This window comes from Chionomys nivalis, chromosome 1 (assembly GCF_950005125.1).
Source record: "Chionomys nivalis chromosome 1, mChiNiv1.1, whole genome shotgun sequence".
Classification (NCBI taxonomy): domain Eukaryota; kingdom Metazoa; phylum Chordata; class Mammalia; order Rodentia; family Cricetidae; genus Chionomys; species Chionomys nivalis.
This window is the reverse complement of record NC_080086.1, coordinates 66,751,617-66,776,116: the sequence shown is the minus strand read 5'-3', so window position 1 is coordinate 66,776,116 and position 24,500 is coordinate 66,751,617. Positions and strand designations below refer to the sequence as shown.

Here is a 24,500-nt window from a genome sequence, read left to right as displayed (position 1 = left end):
CCCACATCCAGTTCCTAGCATGCATGTTAGGTAGGTGGCTCACATAGCCTGTAACTTCAGCTCCAGGGGATCTGACACCCTTTTCTGGTGCCTGTGGGCATCCACACATGTATGGCATACAAAGAGTTAAATATGTGGGTGAGGTGGTGCTTGTCTTTAATCCCACCACTCTGAGAGGCAGGTAGAGCTCTTTGAGTTTGTGGTCAGTCTGTCTATGTAATGAGTTCCAGATCATCCGGGACGAGGTGTCTCACAAAAATGGGTGGAGGCTGTGGAGAACCAAGGTTTGATTCCCAGCATTCACCTGGTGGCTGACAACTATCTCCAGGTAATTTGGTGCCCTCTTCTGACCTCTGCCAGCACCAGACACACATGTGAACATACACAATATCCAGGCAAGATAGTCATACACATAAAGTAAAAGTAAAGCCAAGCATAGTGGTGCGTGCCTTTGATCCTAACACTCTAGAGGCAGAGGCAGGCAGATCTTTGTGAGTTTGAGGCCAGTCTGGGCTACAAAGTGAGTTCCAGGACAATCAGGGCTATTACACAGAGAAACCCTGTCTTGAAACTGCTTCCTGCCAAAAGTAAAAACTAAAAAAGAAACAAATTCAAAACCAAAAATCTATTTAATGTGTGAATAATAAAAAAATAAATAAAAATCAGCACACTCCAGACTGAATTGTACTATTTATTTATTTATTTTGAACAGAATTTCTCTGTGTAACTTTGGAGCCTGTCTTGGCACTCACTCTGTAGACCAGGCTGGTCTTGAACTCACAGAGATCCACCTGCCTCTGCCTCCTGAGTGCTGAGATTAAAGGCGTGTGCCACCACTGCCTGGTTATACTTTTTGTTTTTTATGTTAATGTCTCTTTTCATTTCTAGGGTTCCAGAGTGCTTTTGGGTTACATATCTTTTTAGTATCCTTTGGTCTGAGTTTCTCAGACTTTTCTTCTGTTTTTACCTTGACTGTGTTGGGAAGAACTGGGGTATTTTGTAGAATATCTTTAGTTTGGGTATAACTAGTGCATTTCACATGGATAGAGAGATAGAGCCTCAGGCTTTGAAGGAAACGTGTTCCAGAAGCAAGTGTTCTTCACATTGCAGCTTGTAGGGATTTGAAAACTGGGGGCTGGAAAGGTGGCTCAGCAGTTTAGAGTGCATACAAATGGTTCTTCCAGAGGACCCGAGTTCAGGTCGCTCAGTGGTTACCACCACCCTCATCAGGGGTCGGCCTGTAGCTGCAGCTCCGGGGGATTTAATGCCCACCCTCTTCTGATTTCCAGAGCAACACCACACACACAAATTTAAAAAATTAAATCTTTAAAAAATTAATAAAAATTAGTGTTAACATCAGCCTCTCCCTACTCTTTATTTTTTATTTTTTGAGACAGGGTTTCTGTGTAGTTCTGGTTGTCCTGGAATTCACTCTGTAGACCAAACTGGTCTCAGAGATCTGCTTGCCTCTGCCTCCTGAGTGCTGGGATTACACTGCCACTACCACCCAGCTTTTTTTTTTTTTTCTTTTTTGGACAGGGATTTATGTAGCACAGGCTGGCTTTGCTTATGACTGAGAATGACTTTGAATGACCTCCTGATCCTCCTGCCTTTATCTCCCAGGACTGAGGTTACAGGCATGTGCCACCAATACTACACTTATTATTATTATTATTATTTTGAGACAGGGTTTCTCTGTGTAGATTTGGAGCCTGTCCTGGAACTCATTCTGTAGAGCAGGCTGTCCTCAAACTCATAGGGATCCGCTTGCCCCTGCCTCCTGAGTGCTGGGATTAAAGACATGCACCATCACTGCCCGACCTATTCTTTTTTTTTTTCCAAAAATGTTTTAATATTTTATTTATGTTTGTGTGTTTATATTCACACAAGTGTACAGGTGTCCTTTGGAACTGGAGTTACAGACAGTTCATTGCAAGCTGTCTGACATGGGTTCTGGGGACAGAACTCAGATCCTTTGGAAGATCAGCAAAAGCTTCTAACTGCTAAACTATCTCTCCAGTCTCTCATTATTTCTATTTTCTTTTCTATTTTAAAAGACTTATTTATTTTATTTTCTGTATATGAGTGTTTGCTTGCATGTTTGTCTGTGCACCATGTGCATGCCTGGTGCCATTGGAGGTCAGAAGAGGTTGTCAGATCCCTGGAACTGGAATTACCAATAGTTGTGAACCACCATGTGGGTACCGGGGTTTGAACCTGGGTCCTCTGCAAGAGCAGCAGTGCCTTAACCACCGAGCTATCCCTTCAACCCTCATTATTTTTAGCATCAAATAATGAGTTACCTGCTTTTTGAAATTGTTGGTTTGTTTGAATCACACTCCCTGTGCAAAACTCCACTGTTGCTTAAACGCCTTCCCTTTAAGAGATGGGAACAGTGCCTATCCTTGCTCCCAAGGCCCCAAAGACAAATCGAGGTGTGATTCCCCTGGAGTTCACTCTGGGGAACCAGTGTATACAGCTTACAGAGCCCGGCAGAGGCAAGAGGCGGCAGAGACAGGAGCCGGAAAGCTGCCATGCTGGAAGATCCTACCTAGTATGGATGAGTGCCTCCCCCATGGCTGTGTAGGTGGGGCACCCTCCCCTCATTGTTCCCCAGCTATGCCCTCTAACCTGAGACCATGCGCAGTTAGGACAGAGCTGCTTATGACTGTTTGGGAGGCGCAGGGACTGGATACGCAGGTGAGGGTTCCAAGACCTTCCCTGCTGTTCCTTCTATGAGCCGATGACCACACTCAATAAGCTCAGCTGTGATGGTCTCTTTCAGGTAGTCACGGTGATCTGACGAAGGTGGTGGCAGCTTGGCTGGGAGGATAGGCCTGTGCAACACCCACACCCCACAGTCTCACGTGATGTTTTCCTGTGGAGCCCAGCGTGACCTGGGACTTGCACCTCTCTCCCTCCAACCTCGGAAGAGTGATTGCATGTATAACATGCGATAGCTTTCCTCTTCCTTCTGCGTATTGCTTTGCTCCCTCGTCCCCCCTCACATATGCTGAAGGAACTGGGGTGTTTGTCTTGTAGAATTCCCTCCATAAGGATGTGGCTGGTTGTGTCTCTGGTGCTGGTTGACCTGTTCCTTTGTCCCTTTTTTTCTGCCTTGTTTTTGCTACCCTGCATTCCTAGTGAAAAGAGGACAGCTCACCTCCCAGGAGCCTCTGAGACCTTCCTTCTATTTTCAATTTCTTTCTTTCTTTCTTTCTTTCTTTCTTTCTTTCTTTCTTTCTTTCTTTCTTTCTTTTTCTTTCTTCTTTTTTTAATAGTTTAATGCTGGGCATAGTGGCACATGCCTTTGATCTCAGCACTCGGGAGGCAGAGGCAGGTACATCTTTGTGAGTTCAAGGCCAGCCTGGTCTAAATGGGGAGTTGCAGGACAACCAGAGCTACATAGTGAAACCCTGTCTCTGAGGGGGGAAATGTCTTCATATACACTGGGGGACTGGAGAGATGCCTCAGTGGTTAAGAGTGTGGACTGCCCTTGAAGAGAACCTGAGTTCTATTCCCAGCACCCATGGCAGGCGACTTGAAACAGTCTATAGCTCTTGCCCCAGGGGATCTGATACCTCTGGCTCCATTTGGCACGTACACTCATGTACACATACCTGCACACAGACATACAGCTTATACATAATTAAAAATAAAACCTTAATGTGTGTGTGTGTCTTAGTCGTAGTCATATCCAGCCCCATTTCCCCTCCCACTCACCCTGGACCCCACCAGACATGTTCCTCTCCCACCTTCATATTCTTTTTTGTTTATTTTAAAATAACTCTGAGTCTAGTTGGGGCATTTCTTTGGGGTGATCTGCCAGCAGCCACACCCTTAAAGGACACGGCTCTCCATCCCCCGCAGTAATCAGCTGCTTGTAGCTCCTTGTTAAGGGTGAGGCCTCATGAGCCCCTCCTCCACCCATGCTGGATGTTGACTGGCGTGGTCTCACGTGTTCACAAGTGTGACAGCCGTGTATCTTGAGGACGGTATTTCACGCATTCCGCTCCATCTGTGGAGCTACTACATTCTTCTCCAGCCCCTTCGCATGTTCCCTCCTCCTTTCCTTCACCCCCGCCCCAATCTTTCCTTCAGACTCGGGTTAGGCCCCAGAACAGGAAATAAGCACACAGGCCTCTTCCTGTTTGTCCTTCCACCTATGCGGAATTACAGTTGTTGGTTTGTTTACTTCCCCCTCCATGTCTGTCTTTTATTTTGTCTTTTTTAATGTGAATGGATGTTTTGCCTGCATGTATGTCTTTGCGCCATGTATGTGCCTAGTACTCATGGAGGCCAGAGGAGAACATCAGATCCTTTGGGACTGGAGTTACAGACAGTTGTGATTTGCCGTGTTGGTGCTGGGAATCAAACCTAGGTCTTCTGGAAGAACAGCCGGTGCTCTTAACCACTGAACTATCTCTCCAGCCTGGTGCGTTCAGTTCTTTAATGTTCTTGCTCCTTCAGAATCTCATTTACCTGTTCAGATGCCTGGGGGGTCAGAGCATATGCTCAACCAGCAGGCCAGGCTGCCTGTGGGATTCAGAGAGACTTCGGGTGGCAGAGAACACCCATCACATCAAAGTTGAGAGGTTGATGCAGGCTGAATCGTGTGGCTGTAAGCCTGCTTCTCATTTAGTTTGCTTGGAATGAACTTCTAGAATCCTTCCATGAGCTGACTGTTGCCAAAAGTAGCTTTTGGGGGATGTGCTGAGGAGGGGACTCAACAGTTCCCCAGAGCACTGGGCAAATATCATTTTAAAAATGTACCTTTTAATTATGAGCGTGCATATACTTGCACATGTCAGTATAAGTTCCCCTAAGGGCCAGAAAAGGGCATCAGATCCCCTGGATCTGGAGTTATTGGTAGTTTTGAGGCGTTCAGTGTGGGTGCTGGGAATCAAACTCAGGTTTTCACTCAAACTTTAAGCCGTCTCTCTAGCCCCTGGGTAGGTATCCAATAGATGCCGGTGTCTGAAGCCCACCCCAGACCAGTGGAATCAGCCCTGGAGATCTGGCCTGCCGGGGAAGTCCCTGGTCGTCCCTGGTGCTGACGCAGTGCAGATGCCTCGGCTGCTAATAGACTCGGCGAAGGGTCCTGCCGATGCCCACAGTTGACCCTGTGCAAGTCCTTCCTGAAGAAGGGTAACTTAGAGTCTGGGACCGGGGCGAGCAGGTCTCTCAGGCAATTTCTAGGCTGTACCTGGGAATGGGGGTAGCTTGGGGCTACAGGGGGCGGGCACTACCCACAGTGAGCTGACTCATCTCGCTTGTGAAGAGAAAGGGAAGGAATTGGTTTCATTGACTCATTCTTCCAGTAAAGAAGAAAACTGCCCGGTGTGGTCGAGCAAAGATGGGGCTGAATGGGGGCGGTGGAGGAGGAGATGACTATACATTTTTAAGTACTGAGAAAGTAAAATGAAGTCAGACTGGGAAAGTAAAAACCACATTCCATTCAACAGACAGAGAGGGGCAGACACAGATAAATTTTTTTTTTCCCTGCAGGGAAACAATGTTTTTTGTTTGTTTGTTTGTTTGTTTGGGGTGTTATGTGAAGCTCTGGCTGACCTGAAACTTTCTCTGTAGACCAGGCTGGCCTCAAACTCACAAAGAGCTGCCTGCCTCTGCCTCCCATATACTGGGATTCCGTGCCTCTGCTACCCCTGGCTGGAAACAGTGTTTTTGACAAAACTCAGAAACACTGTTTATAATAAGAACTGATACCAGCAACTAAGTACTGACGCTGCTCAGTCCTGCTTCTCCATTTTTCCTCTGTGTGTGTGTATGTGGTTGACATGTATGTGTATGTATGTTTCTGCATGCTTCTGCGTGTATGTCTGTGTGCATACACATGTGTGAACCTGCATGTAGAGACCTGAGGTTGATGCCAAGAATCATTCTCCATCATCCTCCCATCTTACTCTTTGAGCTAGGGTTTCTCAGTCAAACCACCTTGCTTTGGGACCCCCATCTTTGCTTTCCAAGGCTGGAGTTATATGTGGACCACCCTGCTCACCTAGCATACATGCCTGAAAGCAAGTGTCCTCCTACAGATCAGTCTCCCAATCCCCAAGAAACTCCATTCCCTGAGATCATGATGACCGTAGCCGGAAGTTGGCTGCTTTAGTACTGTCAGCAAAAATCAAACATACAGAGCTGGACAGATGACTCAGCAGTTAAGAGTGCTTGCTGCTCTTGTGGAGGACCCAACTTAACTTCCCAGCACCCACATGGCCCCTTACAATCACCTGAACTCCAGTTCCAGGGTTTCTCTGTGGAGCTCTAGCTACAGAGAGTCCAATGCCCTCTGGTCTCTTTGCGCATCCGCACACATGTGGTGCACATAAATTCATGCAAGTACACAGATATACGTGTAAATGAACACACACATATGTATATATACTTTAAAAAGCTCGAGGCATGCACATTTTCCTTTTGTGCCTCTCCTGTGATAGGTAAGCATTCTACCACTGGAGGCAGCTCCTCCGCCCAGCCTATTCTGATTTTATTTATTTATTTTCTCACAGCACTAGGGGTCAAATCCTGAGCCTTAGCCATGCTAGGCTCTACCACTTAGCTACATCCCTAGCTCCCACATATACTTCAGATTGGCAGATCCAAGCCATTCTGCTTCATAATCACCCCAAGCATCTAGTGTTATCGTGTTTCTGGTCCCAAGACTGAACACTGATCTTAACTTTGTAGTTTTCATGGAAACAACACCCTGTGATCTGCCTCAGTCTAGACTTAAGTCAGCTCTTGTCCTGGTAACCTGGCTTTGTTTCTATCTTAGCACACCATTAGCAGGCCTTCTGTGCTGAATGTTCTTGTCTTTTTCTGGCAGAGTCCCTACCGTTCCCTTGCTGTATAGTCCCGTTGTTACAGTGAGTCAGGAAGACTGCTAGACTCAAGAGCAGGCCTCTGGGGGACCAGGCTGTGTGCTTAGCATCCCAACTCAGGGTGCCTTTTATGAGCCTCTATTTCTAAGCGCTTATTGAAAAGATCTAGAAAGGCCTTTACATATCTCAAATGTAATTGATTGCTGCGCCAGCGCGGGCTGGAACCAAGAGTCTCGGCGGAGGGTGTCCAGGTTGAATGAATACACAGAGCAGGAGGTTGAGGTGGAACAGCTTTCTTTATTGTCTGCTGGGCTGGTTTTATACCACTGCACCAAATGAGGAGGGGGCTGCGAAGGGACTGTAGCCTGACCCTGGCAGGGATCAAGGACCGGTCACCATGCACTCAAAATTCCTTCCTTCCCCGCTCCAGGAGCAGAGGGAATTTATTATGTTTTCCTTGCAGATAAGCACCTCAAATGGGGGCAGGGATATCAACTCGGGGCTGCAATTCCCACAATTGATCATTACAGGATTTTTTTTATCTTCTCCATGACAGTAACATGCTTCTTGCTCTCATTACCCTGGTCAATGGCCTTAGATTATAGCTGGAACACTAGACATCCCATGAGTTCCTCCCTCTCTGGTGGCCAGTGAGCTTGGCTCTCTTCTAGCTGCTGGCACAGCGTGGAGCACACAGTAGGTGTTCAACAGTGGATGAAAATCAGGGCATGGTGTGGGACTCCCCTCTGTATGCTATGATTATATTTTATTGCCATGGGTTATTAAAGGCCAATGGCTTAGAGTAAAGCCAGGCAGGAAATCCTAATAGAGGTACAGAGAGAAAGTAGGCAGAGTCAGAGAGATGTCATGTAGCTGCCGAAGGAGATGGCCATCAGATGCTAGCCAGAACCTTACTGGTAGGGCACAACCTCATGGCGATACACAGATGAATAGAAATGGGGTTAATTTAAGATGTAAGAGTTAGTTAATAAGAAGTCTGAGCTAAAGGCCAAAGAGTGTTGCAATTAATATAGTTTCTGTGTGATTATTTAGGTCTGAGCAGTCGGGAAACTAATGAGCAGTCTACTTCGACATGGGTATCGATTTCTGACCACAGTCTTTCCCGTGGGCTCAGTGACCTTTGCCACCTCTGGACCATAGCCCGTAGCTCCTTGCACATGTCTCCTGCTTCACCCCGGGAAGAAACCAGAGGAGATCTGGGTGTTTCCGGTGTGCTCTGTGATGTCTTCTTTGAGCTCTGGTCAGGAAGTTTGTTGCTGGTTATTGGTTGTTGTCTGTAGTCAGTTCTTGATGGCTCTCAGCAACTGCAAGCCTGCACTGTGTACTTTTCCCAGGCCTGGCTCAACAGCCATCTGCAGAGGTCTGCAGAGCAAATGCTTTATTTGGGACCTTCCCCCCATTCCCTACACACACACAGTGGCTGTGGTAGGGAGGAACGGGTGACCTTTGGAGGTTGAGACAGGATCAAGATAGACCTCAGGTGACTCAGCAGGTGGAAGTGTCGTCTGGGGTGTCTTCCAGAAGTCCCATCACTCGGCCATGCCCTTCTCACCTGCACCCGTGCTCATCCGCATCTCCCTCAGCCTGATATTTCTAATCCTACCTTCGTGTGGAAGCTGTGCTCTGCCACAGTCCCTTCAGGAAGCCTCAAGACTGTTGGTTGCTTACCCGTCACACTCACTGTATGTCAGGTCTGTCTGGGAAGCCAGCAACCAAAGAGAAGAGGGAGCACCTGAGCGCCGGCCCAGTCTCCTCGAGCGTGCCATCAGGTGTGTCTATCACTGGTAGGAGAGATGGCGAGGTGCTTAGGAGCATGTGCTGCGCTCGTCGGGACCAGAGTTCTGTTCTTAGCACTAGGCATGCACGTGGTACACATATGCGCAGGCAAAGCACTCGTATAAATTAAATAATTTTTTAAAAAGAAAAATGCATTATTTAGCTTACCAGCTTGTACTTTATGTCCATTAAAATAGAATATTACCTTTTTATTTTCTTTTTTTGAGGCAGGGTCCAACTATGTAGCCCTGACTGGCCTAAAACTTCTTGTGTAGACCAGGCTAACCTCAAACGACTCCCAGTGCTGGGACTAGAGGTGCGCGCCACCACACCAGCTTGTCTGTTGGTCTGTAGTCTATTTAAGTGACCTTCTAGTTCTAGCAAGGGGCGCTTGAGCCACCCTTGTTAGAGGTGACCAGAGAATCTGGAAACACAGCAGAGCGGAGGCCACTGTCAAGGACGTCTTTAATCTGGAAGGAAACAAAGCAGGGCACTTGCTTGTCGGTCGTGTGGTTGCCCTACACAGTTAGGTATTTTCTTTTCGTCCCAGCTGCCTGAGGGCAGGTCACGTCCATCCCCGCTTCATGCTAGAACTCTGGTCGCTGTGCTCGGGACACTTGACTTGGATACAGTATTTTTTATTATTATAGTATTTTTTATGTATATGGGTGTTTTTGTGCGTGTATGTCTGCACTGTTGGGTCCCCTGGATCTGGAGTTATGGATAGTTGTGAGCCACCATGTGAGTTCTGGGAACCACATCCAGGTCCTCTGCAAGAGCAGCCAGTGTGCTTAACCTCCGAGCCATCTTTCCAGCCACGTTACCACTTTCTCGAACTACAAAATATATTAGTTTCATCTTATCCCTTCTCTGTGCCAGCCTGAAATAAGCCACTTCCTGGGGGGAAACCTTTTTTTTTTTTGAGAGGCTGGATATCATTTGGGCCTTTTGTTCATCTTTTTGTATCTCTGTGTCTTGGTAGAGTACTTGCTTAGCATGCCTGATGCCCTGGATTTGATCCCAGTGCCACAAAAAAGAATCCATCCGTCTGTCTCCTTCCTTATTAAGTTGGGCCCTCACTGCTGAATACATTTTATGAAATCAAAATCATTTTTTATATCGTAACTGTCACTTGAACACACGAGCTGACATGGTGTTCACACTTATAAACTGTTGGTCCAATCATGGACGGTGCAGTGGGGGCTCTTCTTGTATTCTTAGGGATGAAATTTTGCCAGGATGGTATGAATGAACATCGTGTGTGTGTGTCTCAAGTGGAGACTAGTTCCCTCCACTCGGGCTGTGGGAGGTTAGGAAAGAGCATCTCTGACTTAAGATGCTGCTGAGGCTTAGTCTGGTCTCTGCTCCGTCCCAGGGGTGGGATGGAAGTCGCTGTGGAGGAGCTGCCCCCGTGCAGGCATGGCAGGTGGGCAATAAATGGAAGTAGAGACTAGGCTTGGAATGAGACCCTTGACATCCCTCAGGGACCTTGCAGGGTCTTTTCCGGGAAGAACAAGGGCTGGAGTCACTGCAGTGCCCTGGGAAGCCCTGAGGGGGTGAGTGGGGCAGGCCTGTTTCCTTCTCAGTGCAGAGAGTGGTACTTGGAGAGCCTTGCTCTGCGGAGGACTTTGGGGCCAAGCCCAGAGCGCAGTGAGGCATGAAGCCCCCAGCGCTTGCATCTTGCCCCTTCATCCTTGAGCCAATACCTTCTCTTTTCCCTCTGAGCCCAGTCTTGCCCTATTGGCTCTGTCCTCAGGCAGAAGGCCCAGCAGCCCTGTTGCTTAGTTCCCTTTCATCATGTTTGAATGCCTGTGGCCTGCTTACAACAAAGCCCTCCTTTTCCAGGGCCCCTGCTCCTGGGCAAGGCTGGTCTCCTGTTCCACACTTCACTGTGGCAACAGGGCAGTGAGCTGAAGGAGGGTCTGGGCTGTGAGCTGGAACTGCCATACTTGGGCTCTGCCTGTGGCAGCTGCTTTCTGGAGGCAGAGCAGAACCTTGGAGAGGGCCTATGAGGCTAGGCAAGCTCTCTCTCTCTGGATTTCCTGAGTGAGGAAGGTGCCCGTGTACCTAGGGATGCTTGAGTGTTACAGAAGTGCCCAGACTAGATCTTGGAACAGTAGGAGGGAGGGGACATGGGGGACACTCGGAGGAAAGGTTGGAGAACTCATGAGATATATATATTAAAAGATGCGTGTCTGTGTGTCTGTGCCCATGAATGCAGCCACCCACAGAGGCTGGAGGAGGACATTGGATCCCCTGAATCTTAAGTTACAGGCAGTTGTGAGCTACCTGATGTAGGTGCTGGAACTAAATTCAGGTGCTCTGAAGAGCAGCAAGTGCTCTTAATGCTCTTAATGGCTGAGTCATCTCTTTAGCCCCAGTCATGATCTCTCTCTCTCTCATAGAGAAGAGTCTCTCTCTATAGCCCTGGCTATCCTAAATATTACTCTGTAGACTAGGCTTTCCTCAAACTCACAGAGATCTGTCTGCTTCTGCCTTCTGAATGCTGGGACTAAAGGATCTTAATAGTCTCTCTGCGTTGATTTTAGGAAGCTCCCATCCCTGGGAGGAGGACTGAGGGCTTGGTAGCCTCCATCACCCACGTGGGGGGATCCTGGGTACTGTGGGTGAGGCCGTCAGTGTCCTGAGCTTGGGTACAGCCTCTGACCTCCTCTCCTCTCCTTCCGCAGACATCCTTCTACGGTCGCTTCCGGCACTTCTTGGACATCATTGACCCTCGGACACTCTTTGTCAGTGAGGTGAGTCACAGCTGGCACTCTCAGTGGAGGCCCCTGGCTTTTGTGTCTTGTCACTCAGGAATGTACGGGTGCTCAGAACCGATGAGGGGGTGAAGAGGGTAAGGAAGTTCGAGGTAAAAGGAAAGTCATCCATCTCTGTATTTGTCTAGCTCAGTCAATCAAGAGGGCGTTCCTACATGTGCCCAAAGCCTTCTCCCGTGATTCCATTGGTGCTCACTGTACTCTTTTGAGAGAAACAGCATTTATGTTTTTGAAAACCTCAATGATGTTACCAATTATGTAAATTATATACCCAGCACAAAAGTTCAAACTGGGCTCAAGGTGGGGCTCAGCGATATAGTGTTTGCCTACATGTGCAAGACCCTGGATTAGATCCCCAGCATGGCAGGAAGGGGGTATCAAGCAGTCTAGATGTGGTTAGCAGAGCAAAAGGTAGGTACCTTTCGTTATCCTCCGTGCTCAGTTCCCGTCTCTCCGAGGCCACCATTGTGCATGGCTTTTAATATCTAGTTTATTATGGCATTGTGTGCCTTTAAAGTTGCGCAGGTCAGTGTATTCCATCAGTGAGTTCCAGCCCAACGAAAGATCCTGTTTTAAAGGAGGTAGATGGAAAGCCCAAGGATGACTTGAGGTTGTCTTCTGGCCTCCACCTGGACACACACACACACACACACACACACACACACACACACACACACATGCATATAAGCACATGTACAACTGCACACACAGGAACATCATGTACACATACATTAAAAAAAGCCAAGTGCAGTGGCCTTCCTGTGTAAGCTGGGGAGGTGGAGACAGGAGGATCGCTGTGGTGTTTACCAGTGCAGTAACATGGATGAGTTCCCTGCTCAGTGAAACACCTGCCTCTAAACAATAAGGTAGTCGACTGAGGAAGGCACCCAGTGTTAACCAACCTCTGGCCTCCACGTGCACAATGCACACACGAGTACACATGGTGTACTTGTATATGTGCAGGTGCACACTTGTACATGTATGTGTAAGAGTGTAAAGCATTCCTGTCATCTTTTTGTTGGTTTATTGGTTTGTTGGTTTTGTTTTTCCAGACAGGGTCTCTCTGTAGCTTTGGAGCCTGTCCTGGAACTAGCTCTTCTAGACCAGGCTGGCCTCAAACTCACAGAGATCCACCTGCCCCTGCCTCCCGAGTGCTGGGATTAAAGGCATGCGCCACCACCGCCTGGCGCATTTCTGTCATCTTAACAGCTGGCTTGTGCTTTGTTGGAGCCAGTCCTCTCTGTCCCCAGCTCCCACTAGCTTCTCATCTCATTTGCTGTTTCTAGGCTATAGCGTGTTAATGGAATTCCACAGCTTCACCGTGTTGCCTTGTCTGTTGGTCAGTCATCTCGTAATGCTGAGAAGTGTCCCACTGAGTAAATGTTCACGGATTTATTTGTCCATTGACTTGTTTGAGGACATTTGGACCTTCCCCAGTATTTGGCTACTATGAATAAAGTTGCTATGAACGTCCTTTGTGTGAATGTATGCTTTCTTCGTTCTTTCTCTCTCTTTTGTTTTTTGTTTTTTTTTTTTTTTTTGGTTTTTCGAGACAGGGTTTCTCTGTGGTTTTGGAGCCTGTCCTGGAACTAGCTCTGTAGACCAGGCTGGTCTCGAACTCACAGAGATCCGCCTGCCTCTGCCTCCCGAGTGCTGGGATTAAAGGCGTGCGCCACCATCGCCCGGCTCTCTCTTTTGTTTTTGAGAGGAGGTCTCATGATGTAGCCCTGGCTGTGTTGTAACCAGGTTGATCTTGGGAACAAGATGGCTAGCTTGTAAGGCAAGTGTGGAAAATAGATAACTAACTTCTCGGGAGACTATCACAGGGCTTTTCAAAGGAGCTTTCCCTGTGACAGTCCCATCAGCGACGTTGAGACTTTGAACGGCTGCGCTTCCACACATGATGCTTGCTGTTATCTCTTCGTCTTATCCTAAAGGCTGAGAAGCATTCAGTATTATTAAATTGAAAAATAATTCTTTGCAGGGGCAGCTTGAGAAGTGTGTCTTTTTGTATGAGTTTGGGAAATAGATGTGGGAATTTATGTTCATATGAGATAGCACTCGTTTATCGAACACATGCTGAACGGATATTTCGTGGGTTTAGTTTTATTTATTTTTATCATTTTTTAATTTATGTGTGTATGTATAAACGTGTATGTATGAGTATGTATGTGCCACGTGTGTTCTGGTGCCTGTGGAGGCCAGGAGAGGGTGTCAGAGCCCTGGGGCTGGAATTACAGGCAGTTGTGAGCTGCTGAATACAGGTGCTGGGAATTGGAAGAGAAGCAAGACCTCTTAGCTGTTGAGCCATTTCTCTAGCCCTGTATTTTTATTTTGTGTTACATTTATTTGTTTATTTTATGTGCAGGTGTGTGTCAAGGGTGTGAGCTATGGCACAAGGTGCAAGAATTAGTTCTCTCCTTCTATGGGTCTCGGGCTCAGGGGCAGGTGCTTTTACTCACTGAGCTCTCTCACCAGCCCTGAATGTTTAAATTGACATATAACACGCATACATTTGCAGTTCCATGTCATGATTCTATCCCTGTGTAACTCTGCCATGTTCATAGCAGAGTAAATATGTTGGTCCTTCTCAAACATTTGTCTTTTTTTCTATGGCGATTGTAAACATTCCACATCCATTAGCTTCTCAGCATCACAAAAATCCGCCCCACCAGCGGCTGCTGATACACATCCCATTCTACAGGGTGGAAAGTTGAGGCTCAAGTGCACACAATGCTGCCCCGGGGCAGGGTAAGAGCAGGTACACTGGTCTGTAGACTTGGTGCTCAACAGGTTTGCATCCCTGTTCAGAGAATCTGAGTTCAACTGAGCAGTGGTGGCGCACGCCTTTAATCCCAGCAAGTGGATCTCAGTGAGTTCAAGGCCAGCCCTGGTCTACAAAGCAAGTTCCAGGACAGCCAGAGCTGTTACACAGGAAAACAAAACAAAACAAAACTGAGTTTTGGCTAAGATCACTCAGGCAGCAGCAGAACTGAGCTCAATCCCTGCATGCCCTGTCCCTGCAGCTCCTCACTGAGCCTGGGGAGGCAGCCTCCCGACTGCCAGGGCTGCCCTGCACCTCTCAGCCTGCCGGTAGCTCACAGACCCCGGGGTGGAGCTGCTCGCAAGCCATGTCTTCACCTGTTGCCTCTGTGCTGTCATTTGTTTGTGGGTTTTTTTTTTTTTCTTTTTAACAGGACCTGGAACTCACTAGCCCAAGCAAAGCTTTAGACTCATAATCTTCCTGCACAGGTTCAGCTCTTATATTCTGAAAAACCCCAATACATTTGTGTATCACTAACTCAAAGGCATGGTGGGAGAAGGTACAAGGCTTTCTGGATACATGGCATTGGGACCCCTAGTTTTATGAAGTGAGGGGTAACCTGATATGTGGTTTCCTACTGTACTTAAACAAGAACATAAGGCCTGGATATTTTGCTATCTGGTTTGATTGGCCCTAAAGGTTACCATCCCTTAAAGGCCAAGTCCACTGCACACCTAGGCTTTGTCTGGTTTCCTGTAATGGAGGTAATTGCATATACATTTGGAAGAGCACCACACTTGAAAAGAAAACCCACTTTTCTGGCTCAGTAATATTTTATCCTAAAAAGTTCTATGACTGACTGTCTTAGTTAGGGTTCTATTCCTGTGAGGAGACACCGTGACCACAGCAACTGTTGTAAAGGAAAGCAGTTCATTGGGGGCAGCTTACAGTTTGGGGGTTTAGTCCATTATCCTCATGGTGGTGCCATGGTGGCATGCAGGCAGACATGGCATTAGAGAAGGAGCTGAGAGTTCTGCATCTTGATCTGCAGGCAGCAGAAGTGACTGTGTGCTGCACTGAGTGCAGCTGGAACAAAGGCCTCAAAGCCCACGCCCACAGTGACACACTTCTTCCGCCAAAGCCACACCTAATAGTGCAACTCCCTTTGGGGGCCATTTTCTTTCAAACCACCACCTTGTCCAAACCCAGATGCAGTCAGTCATAGATCGGAAATCCCAACAGAAATGCCACTTGCTTGGTGAGGAGTCTATGGGGGCTAGTGCTTAACTTAAGGCTGGAGATGTTGTCGGTGGCCTTGGGGGTCTGGCGGGGAATGTGTTAGGGGACTTGGGAGCCCCTTCATTGCTCCTCGGATGGCCACGAGCAGGGTGGTTTTGGGAACAGAGCAGGTGCTACAGGACCCGATGCTCCCGTGCTAGGAGCTCACTTCCCTCCTCCAGGGAGCCCTCCACCCTCCTCCAGGGAGCCCTCCACCCTCCTCCAAGGAGCCCTCCTCCCTCCTCCAGGGAGCCCTCCTCCCTCCTCCAGGGTGCCCTCCACCCTCCTCCAAGGAGCCCTCCTCCCTCCTCCAGGGAGCCCTCCACCCTCCTCCAGGGAGCCCTCCTCCCTCCTCCAGGGTGCCCTCCTCCCTCCTCCAGGGAGCCCTCCTCCCTCCTCCAGGGTGCCCTCCACCCTCCTCCAAGGAGCCCTCCTCCCTCCTCCAGGGAGCCCTCCACCCTCCTCCAGGGAGCCCTCCTCCCTCCTCCAGGGTACTCTCCTCCCTCCTCCAGGGAGCCCTCCACCCTCCTCCAGGGAGCCCTCCTCCCTCCTCCAGGGAGCCCTCCTCCCTCCTCCAGGGTACCCTCCTCCCTCCTCCAGGGAGCCCTCCTCCCTCCTCCAGGGAGCCCTCCTCCCTCCTCCAGGGTGCCCTCCTCCCTCCTCCAGGGAGCCCTCCTCCCTCCTCCAGGGTGCCCTCCTCCCTCCTCCAGGGTGCCCTCCTCCCTCCTCCAGGGAGCCCTCCTCCCTCCTCCAGGGTGCCCTCCTCCAGGGAGCCCCCCTCCCTCTTCCAGGGAGCCCTCCTCCCTCCTCCAGGGTGCCCTCCTCCCTCCTCCACTCAGCATTTCATTTGCTGTTGCCCTCCATCATCTACATCTTGCTTCAAATCTTGCCTTTTTGCTATTTTTGCTTATTTTGATTTTCTTTTACTATTTTGATTTTCTTTTTCTTTTTTTTCTAAAACAGGGTCTTGTTATTTAGTCTAGGCTAACCTGGAACTCACTCTCTACTCCTGCCTCCGCTTCCTAAATGCAGGGATTACCGGCATGCACTGCCACACCTAGTGGAACGCTTACATTTGAAAGACCACAACCTACTTATACACTACCAACCCATTTAGGGCTGATTTCTTGTATTAATTAATAATAATCAAACTGCACGCCTCCCTTTCCCATTAGCAGTTAAAATGTCAAAGCAACTCAAACACTTACTAATTAGAAGTTAACCCACGTAAAAGCAATTTTCGAATGTTCGAACCGCACACAAACTCTATCCTTATAGAGCTCTGATAGGCTTCCAGTAGGGGATCTGCCTTTCCCGTCACTGCCGCAGCAGCATGGGGGACTGTCTCCAGGAGCACATGCCAACCTCTCGGGAAGTTAGTATTCTCAGAAAATCTTGAATCCCTGCCCCCCAAGTCTACAAGAGCCCTGCGTGGACCTCCAGGCCAGCAAGGCAGCAGTCTCAACCCTCACCAGAAGCAAAGGTAGTGAGAGGAAAGAGTCTCTAACTTTAGTGTGCTCGGCTGGGCTGCGGGACACATGGCATGCCAGGTCCCCTGTAGACTAGAACTCACGTCTAAAGGACCCTGTGACTGGTGTCCAGAAGGGAAGGTGGGGTATGACTGCTTGGTTGGAGATCTGAGGGTGGGAGGGCAGTAGAGGACACGAGAAGGTGGCTGTGCACAGTGAAGGTCCCCAGCGAGGCAATGATCCCAGGCAGCTTGGGCCACCTGCAGTCCCAGATCTGAGGCAGTCTTGGAGTCTGTGGATAGGATCGTCTTCAGAAGGTTTTGCAGCTGTTGGCTTGCAATTTATAACTGGCCAAGCTTTAAAAAGATTCCAACCCTTGTATGTGTAATGAGGCGGAGGCAATTTTATCCACCGTAATTTCTCTTAGGAAGAAGGCTGTCTTTGTTCTCAGAATGCCTTGAACAAGGCTTCAGAGGAGGAGGAGGTGGCTCTGCTTGACAGCGGGAAAGAATGGTGTGCTTGATTCTAAAAGGGGAGAGGTGGGGGATGGAAGGAGAGGCTCAAACTGGGGAGGGGAGCAGGAAGATGGGTGAGCTTTGGAAGACTGGCATATGAGGTGCACAGTGAGATGCGGCTGAGCTCTGATCTCATTCCGTGCTGGAGAAAGTTCTAACGCATGCAATGGTCCACTCCATGACTGCCCCAAGGAATCCTTGGCACAGTCAATATGGTTCATGAAACCGCTGCAAGAAGATTACCTGGGAGTTCGGAGGACTGAGACTCCTGTGCAGGGCACAGTGTACAGCATCCAGCTCAGCAAGGGAAGCTTGCAGAAACGCAGGAAAGGTGTCCCAGCTTTCCATGTGGGCTATGGAATGCAGAGACCTCTGAAGGCAGGGCTGTGCAAATGGCACCTATGTTTTTGTTTTATTTGGGGAAAGGGAGGCAGACAGGGTCTCACATTCTAGGCCATGTTAGTCTGGAACTCAGAATATAGCCAGGCTGACCTCAAAACTCATAATGTAGCTGTCTTAGGGTTTCTACTGCTGTGAAGAGACACCATGACCATGGTAACTCTTATAAGGGAAAACATTTAATTGGGGTGGCTTAAAGTTTCAGAGGTTTCATCCAGTATTGTTATGGTGTAGTGAGAGCTGCGGGCAGGCCTGCTTTTCGTCCTGCCTGGCTCCCGCACGACTAGCTTAGCCCCAGAATAATTACATGGAAACTGTATTCATTTAAACACTGCCTGGCCCATTATTTCTAGCCTCTTATTGGCTAACTCTCACATCTTGATTAACCCATTTCTAATAATCTGTGTAGCACCACGAGATGGTGGCTTACCAGGAAAGATTCAGCATGACTGACCTGGCGGCTGGTTCCATGGCGTCTGCCTCACTGCCTTCTTCCTCCCAGCATTCTGTTCTGTCTTCTCCGCCCACCTAATTTTCTGTCCTATCAAAGGGCCAAGGCAGTTTCTTTATTAACCAATGAAAGTAACACATAGACAGATGACCCTCCTCCATCATCATGGCAGGAAACATGACAGCTTGCAGACAAGGTTCAGGAGAAGGAGCTGAGAGTTCTCTATCTTGATCCACAGAACTGAACTGTCTACCATGCTGGGCATAGCTTGAGCATATACAAGACCTCAAAGCCCGCTCCCACAGTGACCTTCTTCTGCCAACAAGGCCACACCTCCTATTAGTGCCATTTCCCATAGGCCAAGCATTCAAACACTAGTCCTTGGGGGCCATAGCTATTCAAACCACTGCTGTAGCTGATGCTACCTTTGGACTTCTGATCCTCTTGCCTCCACTTCCAAAGTGCTAGAACTACAGACAGGTGTCTTCCCCCATCCATGCTGACTTTTGCCATTGTTATTTTGTTGTTTTGAGACAGATCTTATAATGTAGCCTTGGCTGGCTTGGAACTCACTACATAGACCAGGCTGCCCTTGAACTCACAGGGATCTGCCTGTGTCTGCCTTCTGAGTGCTGAGATTAAAGTTCTATACCACCACATTTGAGGATTTTTTTCTTTTTAAAGACAGTCTCTCATCTTGTAGCATAGGCTATCTTGGAACTCATTATGTAGCCCAGGCTGGCCTTGAACACATAATAATTCTCTTGCCTGTGCCTCCCAACATGAGACAACACACCTGGGTCTAAGTTCTTCTTAATTTTGTCTTAAGGTGGCATGAGTTTTCTTATTTCAGTCATCACTTAAAGGTTGACAAATTATCATCTTGAAAACAGTGCTAGCCAAATGGTATGATATATATGTGTGTATGTATTTTTATGTGCATGGGAATTTTGCATGCATGCATGTCTATGCATCTCTTGTTTACCTGGTGTTTACAGAGTTAGAAAAGGGACATTAGATACTCTGGAACTGGATTTACAGACAGTTCTAAGCCACCATGTGGGTGTTGGAAATTGAACATGGGTCCTCTGGAAGAGAATCAAGTGCTCTTAACTGCTGAACCTTCTCTTCAGTCTCAGAAATATTACTAACACCCACTCAGTACTAATATTAATATAGTAATTCAGAACTATGCTGAGTGCAATGTAGGTTAGAATGAATAACTGCAGTGGGGGGAATGGGGTGTTGGCTCATGCCTGCAATGCCAGCACTTGGGAGGTGGAGGCAGAAGGCTCAGGGATCCATTCTAGTCTCAGGTACGTTAAATCCTGTCAAAAACAAGTAGACAAACATTAGTGCTGGAGAGATGGCTCAGTTTTCTTCCAGAGGTCTCAAATTCAGTACCTAACATCCATGTTGGACAGCTCACAACTTCCTGTATTCCAACTCCAGGGGAGCCTATGCTCACTCCTGGTCTCTATGGGCACCCCTATACACATGCACATACACACAAAAAAAGAGTAAAAAATTAAGTATAAAGCAAACAACTCCAGTTAACTGCTGGTGTTGGGACCTGGGGCTGTCACTGTAGGAGTAGGGAGAGGAGCCATGTGGTGCTGCTGCATTTGAACCATGGGCACCAGTGTGAAGCCAGAACTTCACACCATGTGTGCGCACACATACTTCTAATGTATTTCCCAGCTTCCTGGTTGTGCTCGCTGGAAGGGTGGACGATGTGGCACACTGGCATTCAGTGCCTGGGTTCTAAAGGCCATTACACGAGAACACATAGGGCTTATTGAGAGACGGTGAATCCAGGTTTGTGGCCGGGGATCATAGGATTCAGTAAGAGACATGAATCCATGTTTGCGGCAGGGGAACGGCAGGGGAATGTAAGGCCCATTGAGAGACCGCGAATCCAGGTTTGCGGCCAGGGATTATAGGGATCAGTAAGAGACGGTGAATGCAGGTTTGTGGCAGGGAAAGCGGCTGTGGAAAGCGTGAGACTGCTATGGAAGTGAGAGACGCACACAGTAACTGGAAACACTGTCCCTGTTTGGACGAATGGCCTTAAAAGGATGGATAGATTCTAATATCCCCAAACAGTCCCCAAAGGCTGGCAGGATGGCTCAACAGCCAAAGCACTTAAGCCTGGTGATCTGAGTTCAATCCCTGGGTTCCAATAAGTGGAAGAAGCAAACCAAGTCCACACAGTTGTCTCCTGACATCCACACACACACTGTAGCATGTTCCACACACAATGATAATAAATAAAAAGTCTACAAGTCCAGTTACACTAAATGTGGGACTTTAGGGGGTTTGGTGGCAGACACTGTCATGTTATTTTACCCTGATATTAATAGCTTAAGGGGAAAGAATTTCTTTTTTTTTTTTTTTTTTTTTGAATTTTTCGAGACAGGGTTTCTCCGTAGTTTTTAGTTCCTGTCCTGGAACTAGCTCTTGTAGACCAGACTGGCCTCGAACTCCCAGAGATCCGCCTGCCTCTGCCTCCCGAGTGCTGGGATTAAAGGCGTGAGCCACCACCACCCGGCGCGGGAAAGAATTTCTTTAGCTCATAGTGTCAGAGGCTTCGGTTCATGATCCGTGCCTCCCTCAATTCTGAGTTGCTGAGGAGGCTGCAGGAGCATGTGGTAGAGGCTTGCTACTGGTAGACATCTCTGGGTCCCCAGCGTGATGGCTAACTCTGCTTATATTAGGGACAGCGTTCCCTGGCTTTGGGGATCCTCTGGAAGCAGAACGCTCACAGAAGTGCTCAGAGTGTGCTTCCCTAGTCTCCCAGGTCCTTCTGGATCTAATAAAGCTGTGGAGCAACCTGGTGAACTTGTTTAAACAGCGGATTTAGATCAAGTTCACTGGGGACACTAACACTGGAAAGTAGGGGTTCTCAGAAATAGGACATTAATTTTCTCTAAGCATCTGCTGCTGGGGCTGAAGACATGGTCAGTTAGTTGGTAAGGTGTCTAGCATACAAACATGAGGACCTGAGTTTGGGTCCCCAGCACCCACATAAAGAGCTGGATGTGGTGTCATGTGTCTGTAACCCCAGTGCTGGGGAGAGGGTCCATGAGCTCAGTGGTCAGTCGCTGTGGATAGTCTGAGGGCTCCAGGTTCAAAGAGACCCTGTATCAAAGTAAGGTGGGAGCAATAAAGACACCAGAAATTGACCTCTGACCTATACATACACACACATAACTACATGTACACACATACCCATCCCACAACACATTTACACACACACAAACACATTTCTACACATATGTACACACATAAAATTTCTTTTAGAGTTGATTATGCTTCATTTAAAAACAAAGATTAAATATATTAGAAAGAATATGATCAGCATACAACCTATATATTAACAAATGCTTAAAAAATTAAAAGTCATTAAATGAATTTTGGTGGAATTAGAACACTTTCTAGGAATTTTTGAAATGGCCGTAAAACATACTTTTGCCATTTTGCAGTATGTATTTCTGTGAAGTGGTGATCTCAGCATTGCCTATGAAATCAAAATATCTGTCAGCTCTGGATCAGTTGAAGATGTTCTACATTCTGCAGTACCAGACACCCAGCCAAGATTTATTGTTGGTATTATTAGGTTTTGGCCTTTGGAGAAAGTTTCACTATATAGCTTTGGCTGGCCTGAAATTTATTATGTAGACCAGGATGACCTAGAACTCACTTTGTAGACCAGGCTGGGCTGGAACTTGCAGCAATCCTCCTGCCTCTGCCTCCTGAGTGTTGGGATCACAGCTGTGCATGCTGTGCCCCACTGAGATTTAGTTCTTTATGCAAAAATAAACATCTTCATCTCATTAGTGTGCAAATTTCCTTTCATTTTTAATAAATGGAAAATTATTTGTATATAAAAGTTGTTTTAAAACAAATTTCTTTTTTAAATTAACATTTTAAACATTTTATTTTATAGTTATGGGAGTTTTGGCTGCATGTATGACTGTGTACCACACATGTGCATGTGTCTCCAGGACCAGAAGAGGGCATCAGATCTCCTGGAACTGGAGTTAGGTAGTTGTGAGTCATCACGTGGGTGCTGGGATCCAAACCTGTGTCTTCTGCAAGAGCAGACAGAGCTCTTAAACAGGGAGCCATTTCTCCAGCCCCTCTGTTTTTCCTCTTTGAAGACTCATTCTGTGGAGCTGGGTGGGAAGCGCCCAGCTCGGCAGCGCAGATGCTAAAACTCCAGCTACAGAGAGCATCGTGACTCCTGCACGAGGACAGCGTGCAGGTTTATGAAGCGTCCTATTAGGAAGGAGAGAACCACACGCTTAGTCACCACATGGAACCCGTCACATGTCATGCTGTACATTTACATATGGTTTTTCCGTTACTGGCCTTTCAGATGGGTTCAGGTCTTTCAAAAAATAAGTTACATTTTAATTTAGTGAGTGTTTGGGGTGGTGGAGGGAGACAGAGAATATGTGTTTATGTGCCACGGTGCAAATGTGAGGTCAGAGAACAACTTTTTGTTGTTGTTGTTGGTGGTGGTGGTTTTTGAGACAGGGTTTCGCTGTAGTTTTAGAGCCTGACCTGGAACTAGCTCTTGTAGCCCTGGTTGGCCTCGAACTCACAGAGATCCACCTGCCTCTGCCTCCCGAGTGCTGGGATTAAAGGCGTGTGCCACCACCGCCCAGCTCAGAGAGCAACTTTTGGGAGTTGGTTTTGTCCTAAGGTGTGGGGCCTGGGGATTAAACTCAGGTGGTCAGGTCAGGCAGTAACTGCCTTTACCTGCCGAGCCACTTCATTGCCCTCTAATGGGACTTTTAATTTTAAATTCCCAAGGGGCTGGAAAGATGGCTCACCCTGTAAGGGTGCTTACTGGACAAGCATGAGGACCTGGGTTTAAATTCCAGAACTCACATAAAAAGACAGATGTGGATGTGAGCCAGCTCTGTCGGAGGTAGAGATGGGTACTCCTGGGGCTTGTTGGACACCAGCCTTGCTCCAGGTTCAGAGAGAGATCCTGTCTAACGGAATAATGGCAGAGAGCGATAAAGTAGGACATTTGGTGTCTTCATCTTGTCTCTGTACATGTACAGATGCAGTAACACCACACACACATGCATACACATGCATACACACACACACGGCCATGTTGCCAGTCAAGTTTTTGTTTTTGTGCTGGCAGTTCCGTCATACCTAGCACTCTGAACATAATAGGTGCTGGGAACCGAACCCAGCTCTCCTGTGTTAGCGGCAAGTGCTCCTAACTACTGAGCTATCTCTCTTCTGCTTTTGGTCAAAGTGTTTCTGTGAGAGCGATAGAAAGGAGACTAAGACACCCTAAGAGGAGGTCTGGAGACTGCTTGCAGTGCCAGTATCTCTGGCCCTAGGTCACACACACAGACCAGCCCCCAGGAGAGAGCCAGCTGTTGAGTAGTCAAGGCAGGAAGTGGCGTAAACCTCAGGCTTCCTACCAGCTGTGGACCCTACTGCCTACTGGTTCTCCCATGCCAGTCTCTCCTGTTTAGCCCTCACACTCTCTGCCTGGCACATTGTGTGGGCTGTTTTTTCTTTATTGTATGTGAGTGTGTGTGTGTGACTTAGTTCTGGGAAAGAGTTCTCTCTTCCACCATTCTGAGTGTTAAACTCAGGTTGCCAGACCTAGTTTTAAGTACCTTTACCTAAAACGTCATCTCGCAGGCCGTGGGTTCCAGTTTTAAATGGTAGTTTGAAAAGGCCTTGTCTTTCTTTCTCAGTCTTCTCTTCCTTCTCTCTTTCCCTTCTCCCCTCTTTCTCCTCCCCCTCCCTCCCTATACGCCCTTTCTTCCCCCTCTGTCTGCCCTCTTTCTTTTCTCCCCTCCTTCTGCTTTCCCCTCTTTCCCTCTCCCCATTTCTCCTCTGTCTCTCACTTCCCCTCAGCTCTTGGCCAGACGCTCCTGCTCCCATCTTGTCTTATCACCCTGAACAGTAGATGGTAAGGTATCTATTTGGCATTCCTGCTTAGCTACACAGGGCACACTAGTCCAGGTTATCTAGACAAACAAAACTAAGAGGAGGAATATATACTATACAGATGGGATTTATTATTTATAGAGTGCCCTACAGTCAGTGGCCTGACTATTCCAACAATGGCTGTCTTCCAACAGAAAGTTCAACAGTCTGATAGTTGTTTGGTCCAGGAGGCTGGATGTCTCAGCTGGTCTGCAGTATACACTGGAATCCT

General features: G+C 47.9%; 1 protein-coding gene across 2 annotated transcripts in view; it reads left to right on the top strand.

The window, feature by feature from the left end:
• Sfxn5 (sideroflexin 5) overlaps positions 1-24,500 on the top strand; it is a 121,215-nt gene that overhangs the window by 4,391 nt on the left and 92,324 nt on the right. For both annotated transcript variants that reach the window (XM_057779024.1, XM_057778260.1), the window contains exon 2: positions 11,330-11,398. In XM_057779024.1, the coding sequence (XP_057635007.1) occupies positions 11,330-11,398 (69 nt within the window). The remainder of the gene's footprint in view (positions 1-11,329; positions 11,399-24,500) is intronic.